The following is a 14,911-nucleotide window of genomic DNA, read 5'->3' on the forward strand; positions in this document are numbered from 1 at the left end:
TGGGTCAGGTGTCCTGTCTCTGCTTCCTCCTGGCTTCTCCTCCTCCCTGGCAGAGCATGAGACTCAGAAAGTCCTTGGGTGGAGTAAACATTACTGAGCACCAACTAAAAACATCGGTGTTATCAGTGCTGTTCTCAGGCTGAAAGTCAAAATACCACACTGCACCAGCTACTAAGAAGGAGAAAAATGACTGCTACTGCTGAGCACAGGACAACTCCAAATCCTGTATTTCAGTGGGGCACCTACTAACCAGGTGGATACTCAATAGCCCTTTATACCTTTCTGACACTAAACACTGACACTCTACACCTTCAGCCTATTCAATATGCATTTTAAGCAATCAGCAGGAGGGACTATCAAAACATACTTGCTCCATAATCATCTTCCACAGAACATTATTAACTGTTGTTTTCTCAGAGCTGTGAACACATTCTTACTCTCACCAAAACTATTGGCAAGTTAATTGCAGTGGTGATGCCTAGTCTTTTTCCTTTTTCTCTGTGCCAGGCAATCTTGTTTTCAAATATTACTTTCAATCTGACTCCTCATGTTCTTAAAAGGATTACAAATTCTTCTGCTTGCTTTCTGATTTTAGCATGTGTTTTAGGAGAAGGTGCATCAGCTTAATCTCACTGCATTTTCCTGTCATTTTCCATAGCCATGTCAACAGTTGGTGGAAATTCAGAGGGAGCCCCTTGTGTATTCCCCTTCATCTTCCTTGGGAATAAATACGAGTCCTGTACAAGTGCAGGTCGCAATGATGGCAAGCTGTGGTGCGCTTCTACTAGTAGCTATGATGATGACCGCAAGTGGGGCTTTTGTCCTGATCAAGGTAATAGATTGTCACAGCAATACACTGGTACCAGTATACTGACCTCACTGACGACATCACACTCAGGATGATTTCATCCTCATAACTTAGTACTTGTGTATTGTTACAATTTACAATCTCCCCAGCCTGATATCTGAGCAAAATCTCTGTATCTGAATCGGAAACTCTTTCAAGAGTCAATCCCAGAGATCATCTGCCTGAAACATTCACATTTTTCTGTAATTTATAACCATGAAGTGTCTTTTGAAATCACAAAAACAAAAAAAAAAATTAAAAATAAAGAAATAAATGGTTTTCTCATCACCAGTTTTTCTTTCCAAGGCTAAAAGCCACAAATACATTACATATATAATAATTATACTCTGATATTGGTCAAATTAGGAACAAATGCTAAATGTAAAAAACATTTGTGACTGATACTGCTGAAGATGAAAAACATGTTTAAAAGTGAGAGAGACGTATGATTTTTATATGGTGAATATTTAAAAATATTTGGTTAATATTTCTCATTTTTAACATGGATAAAATTAAATGTACCAAAAGGCTTTTTACACATGGACAAACAAATGCAAGGTTTGGGTTTTTCCTTTAAGAGGGAAATAACTGCCAAATTTCAAAGACTGTTTGGGCATAATTGATAAAATGTCATCCTATGATAAAAGACTTTTTTTAATCTGGCAATATTTGGTATAACACTGGTGATCCAGGCTCTGTTCATGGACAGACAGGTATACAGACCTGTTTATCACTTTCATGCCACTTCATGATGAAAAGTAGGATTTGAGGTCTAGAGTGCAAATTTACTTCTCTGTGCTTAAAAAAAACTGTCTGATTTTATCTGCTACACTTCCTTTTTTTTTTACAGAAGTATGAAGACTGCAGTCAAAGTCACTTTCATTTGAGACAAGAGCAAATATCAGCCTCTAAAACCTCAGAATCTCTCTATTGAAATGTCATTTCTGGCAATATATATGTAACACTCACTATTGGCATCTGTAAATAATGATGATATTTACTGTTGGGAGATTTTTTATGGGTAGCAAGGAAAATAAAATTGTTAGACTATGAATAACCTGTGTGGTACACTTCTATTTAGATGCAAGCACCTAATACTATCTTGCTGTGTTATTTAGGATACAGTCTCTTCTTGGTTGCTGCCCATGAATTTGGCCATGCCATGGGATTAGAGCACTCTGAGGATCCAGGAGCTCTGATGGCCCCTATCTACACCTACACCAAGAACTTTCGACTTTCTCAGGATGACATTAAAGGGATACAGGAGCTATATGGTAAAGTCCTCCCCTGGCAGCAGAAAAGCATGCAGCACAGGTGGAAATATGAGACTCAGAACTTGCAGTAAATGGCATAGTGCACAATACCAGCAACGCCAGAAACACCCTCTATGCCCTTCTCCCTGCTTTATGTTATTAAGAGGCTCCTACTTAAAAAATCACATTTTGAAGATGAGGGGTCACTAAATTTACTAAACTAACAGAAGCCCCAAAACTCCCCCTGGCCAGACCTTTAGATGAAAATTTCTAATGCCTTTAGTGGGACAATGAAATGCCATGCTTTTCTCTAGCTTGGAATACCTCATGTGGGTGGGTTTGGGTGTTACTGTCTACAACACTCTGAGCTTCCCAGATTGCAACTCCCTGTAAAGGGAGGGGAAGGATCTTATTTCCTGTCCCAGCTTGGAAACAGTTCACATTGTCTGCTCACAATCCAAACTGTACTATCACAATAACATTTGCAGAGTGTACAGGAGCTGATTTCTGGACATAAACGTATTTTGCAAGCTCCTGGAGCAAAAGTGGATTTAAGCATTTTTGTGTTGGTACATCTTTAAAATTTATTATTTTCTCCACAGATATACTTAGTAAAATTCACAAGTATTATTATGATTAAATTCCTTCCACGTATGTTTTCTACCTTGTAGAGACACAAAACTGCTACAGTCAATTAAGCAGAGAAAATCTATAACATTTATTTTTCTGTGCTTTTCACTTTTCTGCTGAGATATCTTCCTAATTGTAAGTCATTATATTCTACAGTATTCAAAACCTTAGAAATTATAATAGGAATATACCAAAATGATTACCACATGAGACACCTTTTTATTAAAAATCTGATTTGAATCTTCAATTTTCCCCTTGTTCTTAGCTGCTTTAATTAAGACTGGGAATTGAGACATGGGCAAGGCTCCATGAATTTTCTAAGCTTACACAACATATCTTTGATAGAGCTCAGAATTTAACTCGGTTGTCTCAAGGCACACTTCAGAATTTGAGACAAAACTATTTTCTTGCCTCTTTATAACTGATAGAACCCTTTACAAACTGCTTTGTATATAAAACAAGTATTAAAAAAAACCTTTGTTTTCTTCCATTAGTATCTCCGTCAGCTACACTCTACTTTGTTTCATACAGTAAATTAGCCTGCTATTTAAGAAAAAAGGCAAATGCTTCATAAGGCAATACAGCCACAGCCAAATAACAAACCAAACCAAACTAAACCAAACCAAATGACAAAGTGCATATTCTTAAGAGCACATTTGGATTGCTGATGAGGGCAAAAAGATCATATAAATGGCTCAAAATGCATCTTCGCAACTTGGAAAATATTGGCACTTCTCTGTAGAACAGAAATTCACTTTGATGTCCCTCTCAGCGGAGTTGCAGATAATTCTGAGGACTTTGAAATGCATTTCTCATCTTTTTAGAAATCAGTGAAATAAACCTGTAATGTTAACATTTTTACCCAGTAGAGTCACCTCTGAGTCTCTTTCAAGTTAAACAGACAGCTCAGCATGGACAGACATTCACAGGCAATGTGAATAAGGCCACAGAGTAGATTAATGCAGGACTTAAAGCTATGGCCTTCTCAGCTACTCGACCACCCTTCCTCTGAAAAGGTTGTAAGTTTTTGCTCCTTCAAGCACTGCCTCCAAATTATTACACTTCTAGGAATGATGGCAGCTCATGTGCTATGTGGAACCTGTGGCACACTGTATTTCAGTGTAACAGAACTTCTCTGTTCACCATTACAGAAGTGTCGACTGATGTAGAACCTGGGCCAGGACCAGGACCCGGCCCACGTCCAACCCTCGGACCTGTCACTCCAGAGCTCTGCAAGCATGACATTGTATTTGATGGAGTCGCACAAATTAGAGGAGAAACATTTTTCTTCAAAGATAGGTAAGTGAGATAAACTGCTTATCAGTGGGGCTTCACACATGGAGGAATCTGTCAGACTTATTCATCAAAACCTAGACATTTATGACCAGGTACAATCTCTTTTGTGTGTTTCTTTTGTGTGTTCAGAGACAGCAAAGTGTCCTGTCAACTCCTAAGGGAAAGGGATGGTGAACTCTTATTTCATGGTTAAATAATATGGCCGTCTGTGCCACAAGGGTACACAGCTGGTTCATGGTCAACTTGGTTTCCACCAGTTCCCCTAGTTTCTTTTTCACAAAGCTGCTTTCCAGCCTGTTGGCCCCAGGCTGTACTGGTGTTTGGGACTGTTCCTCCCCAGGTCTTTGCATTGCCACTTGTTGGACTGTGTAAGGCTCCTGACATCCCATTTCTCCAGGGATCAAGGTCTGTCTGGATGGCAGCACAAACCCTTGTATCAGCCACTCCTACTACTGGGTCAACAGCAAACTTGCTGAAGGTGCACTCTGCCCCACCATATAGATAGATCATTACTGAAGACGTTAAACAGTCTTCTATCCAGTACTGATGCCTGGGATAGTTACACCACTGCTTACTGGCCTCCAGCTAGACTTCATACCTCTGACTGTGCTCTCTAAACCTAGACAGTCAACCAGTTTTCAGTGCACCTCACTGTCTGCTTACCTCACCCGTACTTCAATAGCATCTCTAAGTGAATCTCATTGGAAAGGAGATCAAAAACCTTTCCGAGCTGCTCTCCCCTTATCTACCAAGCCAGTCATTTCACCATAGAACGTCATCAGGTTGGTCAAGCATGACTTCCCATTTGAGAATCCATGCTGACTGCTCCCAACCACATTCATGTCCAAAAGATTGTCTGTAATCAGATGTACGTGAGTTGATTATGCCTAAATTCACCTTTTCTTAGAGCTACCCTCAAACTTCTTAGAGAATGTGGAATTTTCAACTTCAGTGATGATTTTAGACAGTTTTGTGGTATTTTGTGATTTCTGGTTTCTGCACTACACTGGGATTACACATGCCAAGATGTTACAACGACCAGGCTGGTGGTAGTTCTAGCTAAAATCAGGACAAGGAAATGCCACAAACCTCAAATAAAAGCCTGTTCTCGTGATATTTTCTACCCAGCTTCACATTTTGGAGAGCAAAAATTAACCCTGATGTTGCCCCTGCTGGCTTCTGTGGAGTCCCACAAGGGTTGCTTAAAAGGATGAAGTAGCTGGGAGACAGATCCAAACCTCTAAATGTTTATGCAACCCAGATATGACCCGCCAGATCCTTAGAGATTTACATATCTGTAATGTTAATAACAAAATTAGCAATGGAAGAGATGCATTAGCCAGTCTACTGCCTGCCAAATAAAGATTCATTCCCTATAAAGTATTTCCGGATGCTTTCTGTAGCAAAACCTACAAGGATTGTAATTCAGCAATGGAAATCCCATTACTTTCAGTGGAGTAGAGCTCTGGGACCACTCTCATTCCTGATTTCACTTCAGATAGTCTGCACTCTGGGGAAAGCTTCAAACCTGATTGTAGGAAAACTCCCTTTCTTAACTTCTAGGAGCAAAAAAAAAGCAGTTCATCCAAATCTAGTAGCAATAATCTCAAAAGTGTCTTCCACTGTGGAGACACTGTTCTAGCAAATCTCCAGTGCTAGTATAATTTTCATTATAATAGACTGGTCCCCATGTTCATAAAGATACAAACATGGAATGAGAAAAGTCTTGTGCCTGAATGGTTTAATCCAGGTTAAGTAACAGAATTATGTGACTCATGGTACTGTAAGGATTCTGGTGATTGGGATAGTCTCCACATGTGCAAGGCCTCCTAGGCAGAAGACACAAAAGGCAGTTTTGATGCAAGAGCAGAGATATTCCTGATAAAATGAGGTAGCTGCACAGCTGCAGCTCCTGCTGCCTTTGCCAGGGTCTGTATTACCCAGCTGCTCAGCAATAAAGAGCATCTCCTAAGAAGTACAGAACTTGGCAGCACCATGGTGAGACACACTAAATCCTCTTTTTCTTCTGCCTTAAATCAATGCCCAATTTGAAATCATTTTTCCTCAGTTACCCTGAACATTTTCCCAAAGCCACTAAAGATCTGAGCCCATGCATGCACTCTGTGTGCGTAAATCAAACACTGTCTCCTATCATATAGAAACACATACAAACATGTGAAGCTGATGGAAATATTACAGCCAACCTGTTCATTGCTTCTTCCCAGATGTCAGGTGAAATTTAAAAGGGAGCAGGAACCAATACACAAAGTCCTCCTCACGAAACACCAGTTATTTGTATCTCCTGGTGCTGTGAAAGTCCAGCCATCTTTTCCAGATTTATGTTTTCAGCTAGAAGCTATGAATAATTATTACTATGCTGCATGGTTTAACTCTACTTACCAGCTTTTCGTAACAAAAAGTCATGGCCTTTGGGTAATTTTACAGGCCATGGTACACTGCAATTTCTTCAGTCCATTTCCTTCTAATTCCCATCTATGTGATACCCAATCAGACATGTGTGCTTTGGGTTTGAAGTTTGACTTAACCTTTATCACAGGCTTCGTGCTTTAGCGATGCAGAAATGGGATTTAAAACTTCCAGTTGTAAGAACATAATTCCATTACAGCTGCAAGGGGCACAAAAGGTTCACTCAACCTGTCTGTGATACCTTTTGTACTATTCCTCTTCGCCCCTGTCAATGGCAGGATAAAATTCCTCACAATCTAGTAATCCCTAGTGGCAAGAAACAGCTCTTTCTTGGCCACAAAATGGTCCCACAGTACCAAAAGACCAGCACTACAGAATGCCAGCACTGGACTCCTCCACCAACAAGCTGCACAGAGCTGGCCTCACCACTTTGGTCTAACAAGTTTGCCAAAACTGGTACCCACTTTTGCTAACATAGTCATCAGAAAGCTGAAGTATCAACCTCAGCTCATTGCGTAAAAACAAAAGGTAAAACATATCCTCACAGCAGTAGAAATGATTCCAAGTTTCATAGTATCCATAGTGTCAAAGTGATTCAGTATTCTATATAATCCCAACAGAAGTATTTCACATTCGGATACAGCTGGTCAAAAAACTATGCAAATACCAAAACAGTCTGTTCCAATCCATTCATGGTTTATCTAACACGCAGCAAAAGCAGACAATTGTTGAATTGTTTTGCTCTGGAATGGCTTTGCCTGTCAGTCTTGCAGCTTTTCAAACATCAGGCATGCAGCATTATGACTCACTTTTGGAATTCTGAAAACAAATGTGTATCATGTGTTGTATGACTTTTATGATTCATGCAAACGACCGCAGCATCTACCATATTACACACGCAAAAGGAACAATTAACAAAAAAGAAGTTAGATAAGATTAAAAAAAATAATAATAATTTTCTTTCCTCTTCAACACAAGGAAATAAATGGGAATTACTGGAGCTGCTGTTGGCCATTTACAGAGCTTTTCCACTGGGCACAGAATCCTCCAAGCAACCAGAGTGCCCAACTATAGCATTTACACAGATAGCTTTGTTCTGAAAGTGAACAAAAGTCAAACTTCTGAAGCTTACCAAGATATTAAAAAAGACTCACTGATTCAGTCCCTTTAGAGATCTGCTAATAATAATTATACTAATAATGGCAAATCTTGATTATGTTAAAATATAAAATACTTACTATAAAAAGGTATTAAATCTGTCTATAAAGATAATATTAAAATTTAACCTGAATGACTTAAAACATTTCAACAAGCTCAAAGTGAAATGAGAAAGCCAAATAATTTATTTCACCATTCCTCAATAAGATGAGTAGCAATAAAAATACCTCCTGCCCAGTTCAAAAGCAAAAGAAAATTCAGCTTTGACCAAGCTTCCTTTTCCACAAGAAAACCTCACCATTTTAATAAGTCCCTTGAAATGTGTGCTTTAACAAAAGCCTGATGTTTAAGTATCCATTGGCTCTGGAGAGTTTGGAATTCGTGTGGATAGTAATTATTAGTGCTGACTCAGCCATAAATCAAGTCCAAATCTGACTGAAATTCTGTAACTTGGACTTTCAAAGGAGATACTTTCATAAATGCAGTGTTAGAAAGATTTACAGGGGTTTCCATTTCATACCATACAGGATCTGCTTTTCTGTCTAAAGAAAGATGCATGAAAAAAAAATGTTATTACCTTTTACAGTGTCTAAATACTGTCAAGAGCAAGAGTAATTAAATGCCTTATTCCTTGCCTCTTTTTTAAAATTAAAATTATGATGAGTTAGATATTTTTGTATGTTAAAAATAGATCTATGTATGCAAAATGAGAGTAAGTTAACATATTACTATCTTAATTATTAGTATCATAAGTCATAATAAATACATATTTTTAATTAAGAGACAAAAATGTGTTTCAAGATGTTTTATTTGCTCTATCTAGCTCTGTTTGCAATCAAACTTCACTGATAAAAATGCAGCAATTTAATAAATGAATTTAGAATCTCTCCTTCAAGTTTTAGGCAAAACCAAGATTTGGTTTCAGATGCTGTGTTTCTCAAGGTATAATTATTCTAGGTGGGAATGGGTAATGGCTATTTATATTTTGCAAAAAGTAAGATGCCAGTAACACCTTGAGCTTCTGTAACACAGTAATGGTAAAAGCAGTTTGACCTGAAAATGTAATAGCTATAGCAAGAGCTGCTGATTTTTCATTTTATCACCATGGCAAAAATTTCATACTGCTGAGGAAAAAAGTTGTTCCTTCTGCAGAGGAGGAAATAGCAGAACCATTTTTAACCAAAAGCCCTCAGCACAAAGCTCTGCCATTTAAAGATAATTACAGCTTTTTAAAGCTTAAATCAAATGATGATTCTACTTACACATAAAATAGCTAATAAATTACCCTATGCTTTTCTCTAATGAAAATTTTTAGTGCTAGCAGTTTCCTTTACAGCCAAGCTCACTTCCAAGCAATTTGATATACTGTCATTAAATTTGAACTTTTAGTCACTACAATAGTAATTGCAAGAGCAATTAATGGAATAGAAATCTCTGCTTTTCTCACTTATCCATCTGCTCCGTACACAACAGCATGAGAGCTCTAACAGTTTAAATGCCTTGTAAAGGAGTTTAGTTTTACTAAACTCAAAGCACAGAATAAACTCTGCCCTGTTGCAAAAAGCAACAGGAGCTCCAAAGCAACCAGTGCAATCAGTGCAAGCAATATCACCCGCAGTCCAGCATGCAGCTTATTGTGCAGCTGTTTTAACAACAGGCTTCCAAATGAATGATTTGCTTTTCAGTCACTGTAGGAAAACAGTTACAAATGTGTGTTGCTGCTAATGTGTGTGTGTGCATGTGTGTGTGTGTATATGCACACTTATGCAGCCTTTGCCAGAAATGATGAAAACCAGACGTGTTGGTGAATTAGTTCGTTGTAAATCTCATACAATGTTCTGTTCTGCTCAGATTCATGTGGAGGACTGTAAACCCCCGAGGAAAACCCACAGGTCCTCTTCTTGTTGCTACATTCTGGCCTGATCTGCCAGAGAAAATCGATGCTGTCTACGAGGCCCCTCAGGATGAAAAGGCTGTATTTTTTTCAGGTACTGGTTTTAAGTTTTAAAATGTAAGCATGCGTTTGCATAAATGTTGCATTCAAGCTCAGTTTCCTCCCAGCTGTAACTGGGCCAGGAAATGGCCTGCCCAAGAGCAAGTATAGTCAGCGGGTATGGGTGACAGATGTCAAACATCCCATGCAGAGGATATTAGGACAAGGGCTGCATCTGAAAGATCGAAGAGTGTTCAGCCTCCATTACAACAAAGGGAACCTATAAGCATCAAAAAGATACATTCAAAAAATAAGCAAGACTAAACAAGAGTAATTGTTTAAACCAAAAAGCAACCACAGCAGAGTTCTGTTTCATTACTCACTGCTCTGTTTTCCTTCTGGTTCCTCTAAGTTCGAGCTATTGTCTCTGTACATGCTGCTTGAGAAGATTAGATCTCCCTCTTCCCCCCATGCCTTTCCTTCTATCCTTCTCTTTTGCCAAAGACTAACTTCCACTCTGGCTTCCAAGTGTCTTCCTTGGTGTCTCATCATGCAGAGGATACATGCAGTCAAGCCAGCTGCCTCCATGGGAGAGGAGGATAACAGGAAGCATTGCTCTGTCTATCCTAAGCCACACATGGTTCCCCTGTACTGGCCAAATTAGCAGAGCTAGGAAACTGTTTTCAACTTGAAGAACTGAGCCAGCAAAAACTGGGCTCTAGTATCTACTAAAAACATGACTAAACACCTCCAATCATGTAAAAACCATATGGCTGATGCTGCTGTACATTTTCTGTACAGGACGGAAAAAAGTAATGATAATCTATTCCACATGTCTCAAAGGCCATTTGCTTTGGTTACATGGGGGGAGAGGAAGCTTAAAGTTTTATTTCAGGCGAGCCATACATAACACTTGAAATATTGCATATGTTATATATAATCCTGCTGCATCTAAACCTCTCTTCCTCTCTTTATAATTTCCAGGAAAATGTAACTAACCTGTTTTTAAAAAATAAGAACTATCAAAGACTGGTTTGAAAGTTACATGTAGCCCAACTAACTTAAAACACTGACTACTGAGACCCACCCTTTGTTCCTGAATGGTGAGGTAGTAACTTCTCAGGAACTCAAATCCTACATGTTACACTTTTCTCATATTAACAGTTTACTTACTTTCCCACTAGCACAGAATCAAAGAAATGTTCTTTCATTAATGAATCTTTCCGTGGTTTTCAGTGAATCTAGTACAGGTATTTATTAAGTAAACTGTAATTCCATGTAAAGAACAGAATACTAGTACCTCTTCCATTAATACATATTTGGGCAGACATGAGAAAATGTTGTATGACAAGAGATAATGGAAATAGGAATTCTGGGCAAAAACTACAGGTTAATTGCTCAATAAAAACAATCAATGAAACAAATGGAGGATGAATATGAACATCTGCATTCGACCTTCAGGTGCCCATGCCTCGTTTCAGACCATCTTCATTATACAAAAAATACTAATATTAACATAACCCTGTATTAACATAACCCCAGCCATATTAAGACAGTGTCTGCCTCAAATATAAGGAAGCTAAGAAGGGAGAAAGCAAGAGCACACTGAGGTGATGTCTTTTTCTGAGAGGCAAGCAACACTTCAGAGGCAAAAGCAGAAACTGTAGTCTCAGTACATCTGTAATCTAGTGCTTCATAGGTGGTAAAATACTAGAAAGGCTGCTAGTACAGTTAGTGAAATGAAAAGTTGCATAGCAAAGCGTAAAAAAAGAAATGCTCCTCTGTATCCAACTACTTAACAGTGTTTGGTTTGTTTTCTCTCCTACTTAGGAAATGAGTACTGGGTTTATTCAGCCAGTAACTTGGATAGGGGTTATCCAAAGAAACTCACCAACCTGGGACTACCCCCGGATGTGCAACGTGTTGATGCAGCTTTCAACTGGGGCAGAAACAAGAGGACATACATTTTTGCTGGAGACAGATACTGGAAGTAAGACCCATTGAAGTGGTGATGGTGGTGGTACACTGTCAGCCAAGCCTCATCTAGGGCTAAGTGCACACTGAGGTTCAGTAAACAGGAACCAAACACAGGGAGGGCATCCTTGAAGAATACAAAATGAGGACTGCCAGGACAGAACTGAGCAGTGGCAAGTGAGGATGCTTAACCACAGAGCATGGCTAGGAAAGAACATTAATACAGCAGCAGAGAACAAGCATGTGTTTGAGAAAACAGCTTGCAATGGAATAGGATATCTGGGAGTCCCTGTCAGGCTGCTCCCCACTAACAACCTACGCCTCAAGCCGTATGCACCAACAAACTGCCCCTCATGAGTGCCAGGCTCTTAAGAGGGGCAAGCTTACCTACTGTCAGATTACAGCTGCTGGGAGAAAAGCCTGACAGGAATCCATTAAAATTGGGCTGACCCCACATCACTTCAAGCCAAAGACTGACCAAATTACCTTAGAAATTCTTTCAGTAAGCCATCAGCTTTGGAGGCACTGGATGTAAAAGAAACAGCAGTGTGACTAGCAGAGCATGCTGGGGATGACTGAAAAGCCTCCAGCACCTGATATACCAGTCATTAACACATCTGCTGTACTAATAGAGTTGGCACTGAGGAGATCTCAACAAACCACAAGAAGTGAATGTTAGTACTCTGGGAAAATCACAGAATAGTTTGGGTTGGAAGAGACCTTAAAGACCATCTTGTTCCAACCCCCTCTGCTACAGGCCTCCCACTAGACCAGGTTGTTTCAAACCTCATCCAACCTGGCCTTGAACACTGCCAGGGATGGGGCATCTACAACTTCTCCAGGAAACCTGTTCCAGTGTCTCACCATCTTCATAGTGGAGTGAAGGAGGAGAATCACCTCCCTTGACTTGCTGGTCATGCTCCTTTTGATGCAGCCCAGGACATGGTTGGCTTTCTGGGCTGCAAGCGTAGACTGCCGGGTCACATTGAGCTTCTAGTCAACCAACAGCCCCAAGTCTTTCTCCTCAAAGCTGCTCCCAATCCATCCTTAGCTCAATCTAATCTTAGCTTTTATTCATTTTGAGAGTCTCTACAATCTTTTTTGTGTTTACAGTACATGCTCAGGGACGTTTTTGTTGACAAAAACACCACAAATGTGGTATTCCACAAATGCATGTAACTGTACTTGCATTAAGGTTTCTGTTTGAAAGACTGTATGACAAATAAAATATGACACAACATAAGGAATCAAACTCAGGTGACCTGCTACCATGCTCTATCCAGAAAAGATCTTGGGCTTTTAGATTAGGAAGGGATGTCCTTAAAATGTGTAAGGCCATTACTGTGGAAGAAATAAATATCCTACCCTACACCTGATGAAAAGTCTACTAATTGTATTTAATAGAATTTCATTATTATAGCATCAGAAACACCCACCAGAAATCTAAAAAATTCGCCAAGCTATAAAGATTCCTCCTGAGAGATGCTCTATAAAATATCAAAGGCAGTCTCAGTTATACTGAGTCCATTTTATGTGAACATTAATTTCACATTATGATCAAACTGGATAAGTGTCTTTATTGTATCCTAATGGCTGTGGATTCCTGTAAGTAAATACCCTTTCACAATTGCCACTTGCTCCTAACTTCCAATTACTTTGATGACAGTACACTTCTCCATTATTTAAAGAGAAAAAAACCCAAAGGCTAAACTTTAAAAACTAGGGTATTATTCATTTTTTAATGTCATAATGTAGAGATCATTTTACACATTTGCAAGTAGTTCTAACACAGCCATTTGTAATACTCCATATTCCTATCAAAACCTACAGACTGTGAGTCAGCAAAGCTGCAGGTCTCCTCTGTACCAACTACTGTTTTGATTAACTGTACTCCAGGGCCTCTAACTAATTCATCAGTCTAATCACAGACAGTAATTCTATCAAAGTACCTTGTCAACTGCAGTCACTGCAGAAAGCATAATTTATTTTTAAGGAACCAAAATAAGCTTAAATGATTCCTATCTGCGTAAAGAAAAAATCAGTTGACAAATACTTCAGAAAAAAATGCATCTCTGTTTAACACAGATGCTGTTACCCTAAAGTATGTTTTGTTTTATACAAGGACTCTGCCACATGGGAGCAAAACAGTTCTATACAATAGTCCTTCCTGTGCCATTATCACACTTGCTTTAAATGGATTTTTTTGGAAGCTTTCTTCTCTCTCTTCTTCCAGCTGCAAGCTATTTTAGTGTCATTATAACTAGACTGTTAAGCAAAGTTTTGTGAGAGAGAGGAAGAGAAGCTGGCTCAGATTCCACAGCTGAAGTTTTAAAGCCACCCAACAAGGTACAGGTATGGTGTCCTCAGCATAAAAAGGACATGGAACTGTTAGAACAAGTCCAGAGGAGGGCTATGAGGATGATCAGGGGACTGGAGCACCTCCCCTATGAAGACAGGCTGAGAAAGTTGGGGCTCTTCAGCTTGGAGAAGGGAAGGCTGCATGGAGGCTTCATAGCAGCCTTCCAGTATCTGAAGGGAGGCTGTAGGGATGCTGGGGAGGGACTCTTCATTAGGGACTGTAGTGACAGGACAAGGGGTAACGGGTTAAAACTTAAACAGGGGACGTTTAGATTGGATATAAGGAGGAAATTCTTTCCTGTTAGGGTGGTGAGGCACTGGAATGGGTTGCCCAGGGAGATTGTGAATGCTCCATCCCTGGCAGTGGTCAAGGCCAGGTTGGACAGAGCCTAGGGTGAGATGGTTTAGTGTCACGTGTCCCTGCCCATGCAGGGGGGGTGGAACTAGATGATCTTAAGGCCCTTTCCAACTATTCTATGATTCTATGATTCTAAGGTATTAGATTTTCTTTAAATATCCTAGGAAAAATAGCAAGTAATTTAAATTAATCATTTGAATTTATTTTGGCCAACTTACTGTTCATTAGTATTGAGGTAACTTTGGATAGAATCCAGGTCTATACAGTAATGAGGGAAGGGTAACCCGAGATACATACAGATATGGATAAATAGAAATAAAGAACATAAACCCTCCCTCCAGTACTAGTGAAAGATGACCTCTTTGAAGCCCATTGCTCCTGAAGAGGTACTGCGAGGGTGACTGAGGCCTCACATTCATTGGAAGCCTGTTTCAAACTATATCGCATGTCACTGCTCCACAGGACATCTCTGCTTCTGTTCAGCACTGACTCCCATCTATGGATCAAATAAATGGGGAAAACAGGCCACAGTTTTCCACCTTCTTTCCTTTCAAGCACCTTGCATGTCTGGGACATTTATTTCCTATATATGGAAAGGGAGATCCCAGATTACTTGGATGTGGGAGTGCAAAACTGGCTTTGCAGAAATCTATGTTTGCATTGTACAGTGGAAATCA

The 14,911-nt window shown here is 39.5% G+C and overlaps 1 protein-coding gene across 1 annotated transcript in view; it reads left to right on the top strand.

Annotated features, from left to right (window-relative positions):
* Nucleotides 1–14,911, top strand: part of MMP2 (matrix metallopeptidase 2) — a 37,112-nt gene that overhangs the window by 18,748 nt on the left and 3,453 nt on the right. The window contains exons 7-11 of the mRNA XM_057430639.1: nucleotides 659–832; nucleotides 1,966–2,121; nucleotides 3,882–4,029; nucleotides 9,463–9,599; nucleotides 11,375–11,534. Of these exons, the coding sequence (XP_057286622.1) occupies nucleotides 659–832; nucleotides 1,966–2,121; nucleotides 3,882–4,029; nucleotides 9,463–9,599; nucleotides 11,375–11,534 (775 nt within the window). The remainder of the gene's footprint in view (nucleotides 1–658; nucleotides 833–1,965; nucleotides 2,122–3,881; nucleotides 4,030–9,462; nucleotides 9,600–11,374; nucleotides 11,535–14,911) is intronic.

The sequence above is a fragment of the Pezoporus wallicus genome, unplaced genomic scaffold (genome assembly GCF_028554395.1).
Source record: "Pezoporus wallicus isolate ANWC-B61680 ecotype Strahan unplaced genomic scaffold, APGP_CSIRO_Pwel_v1 contig_8518, whole genome shotgun sequence".
NCBI classification, from domain to species: Eukaryota; Metazoa; Chordata; class Aves; order Psittaciformes; family Psittacidae; genus Pezoporus; species Pezoporus wallicus.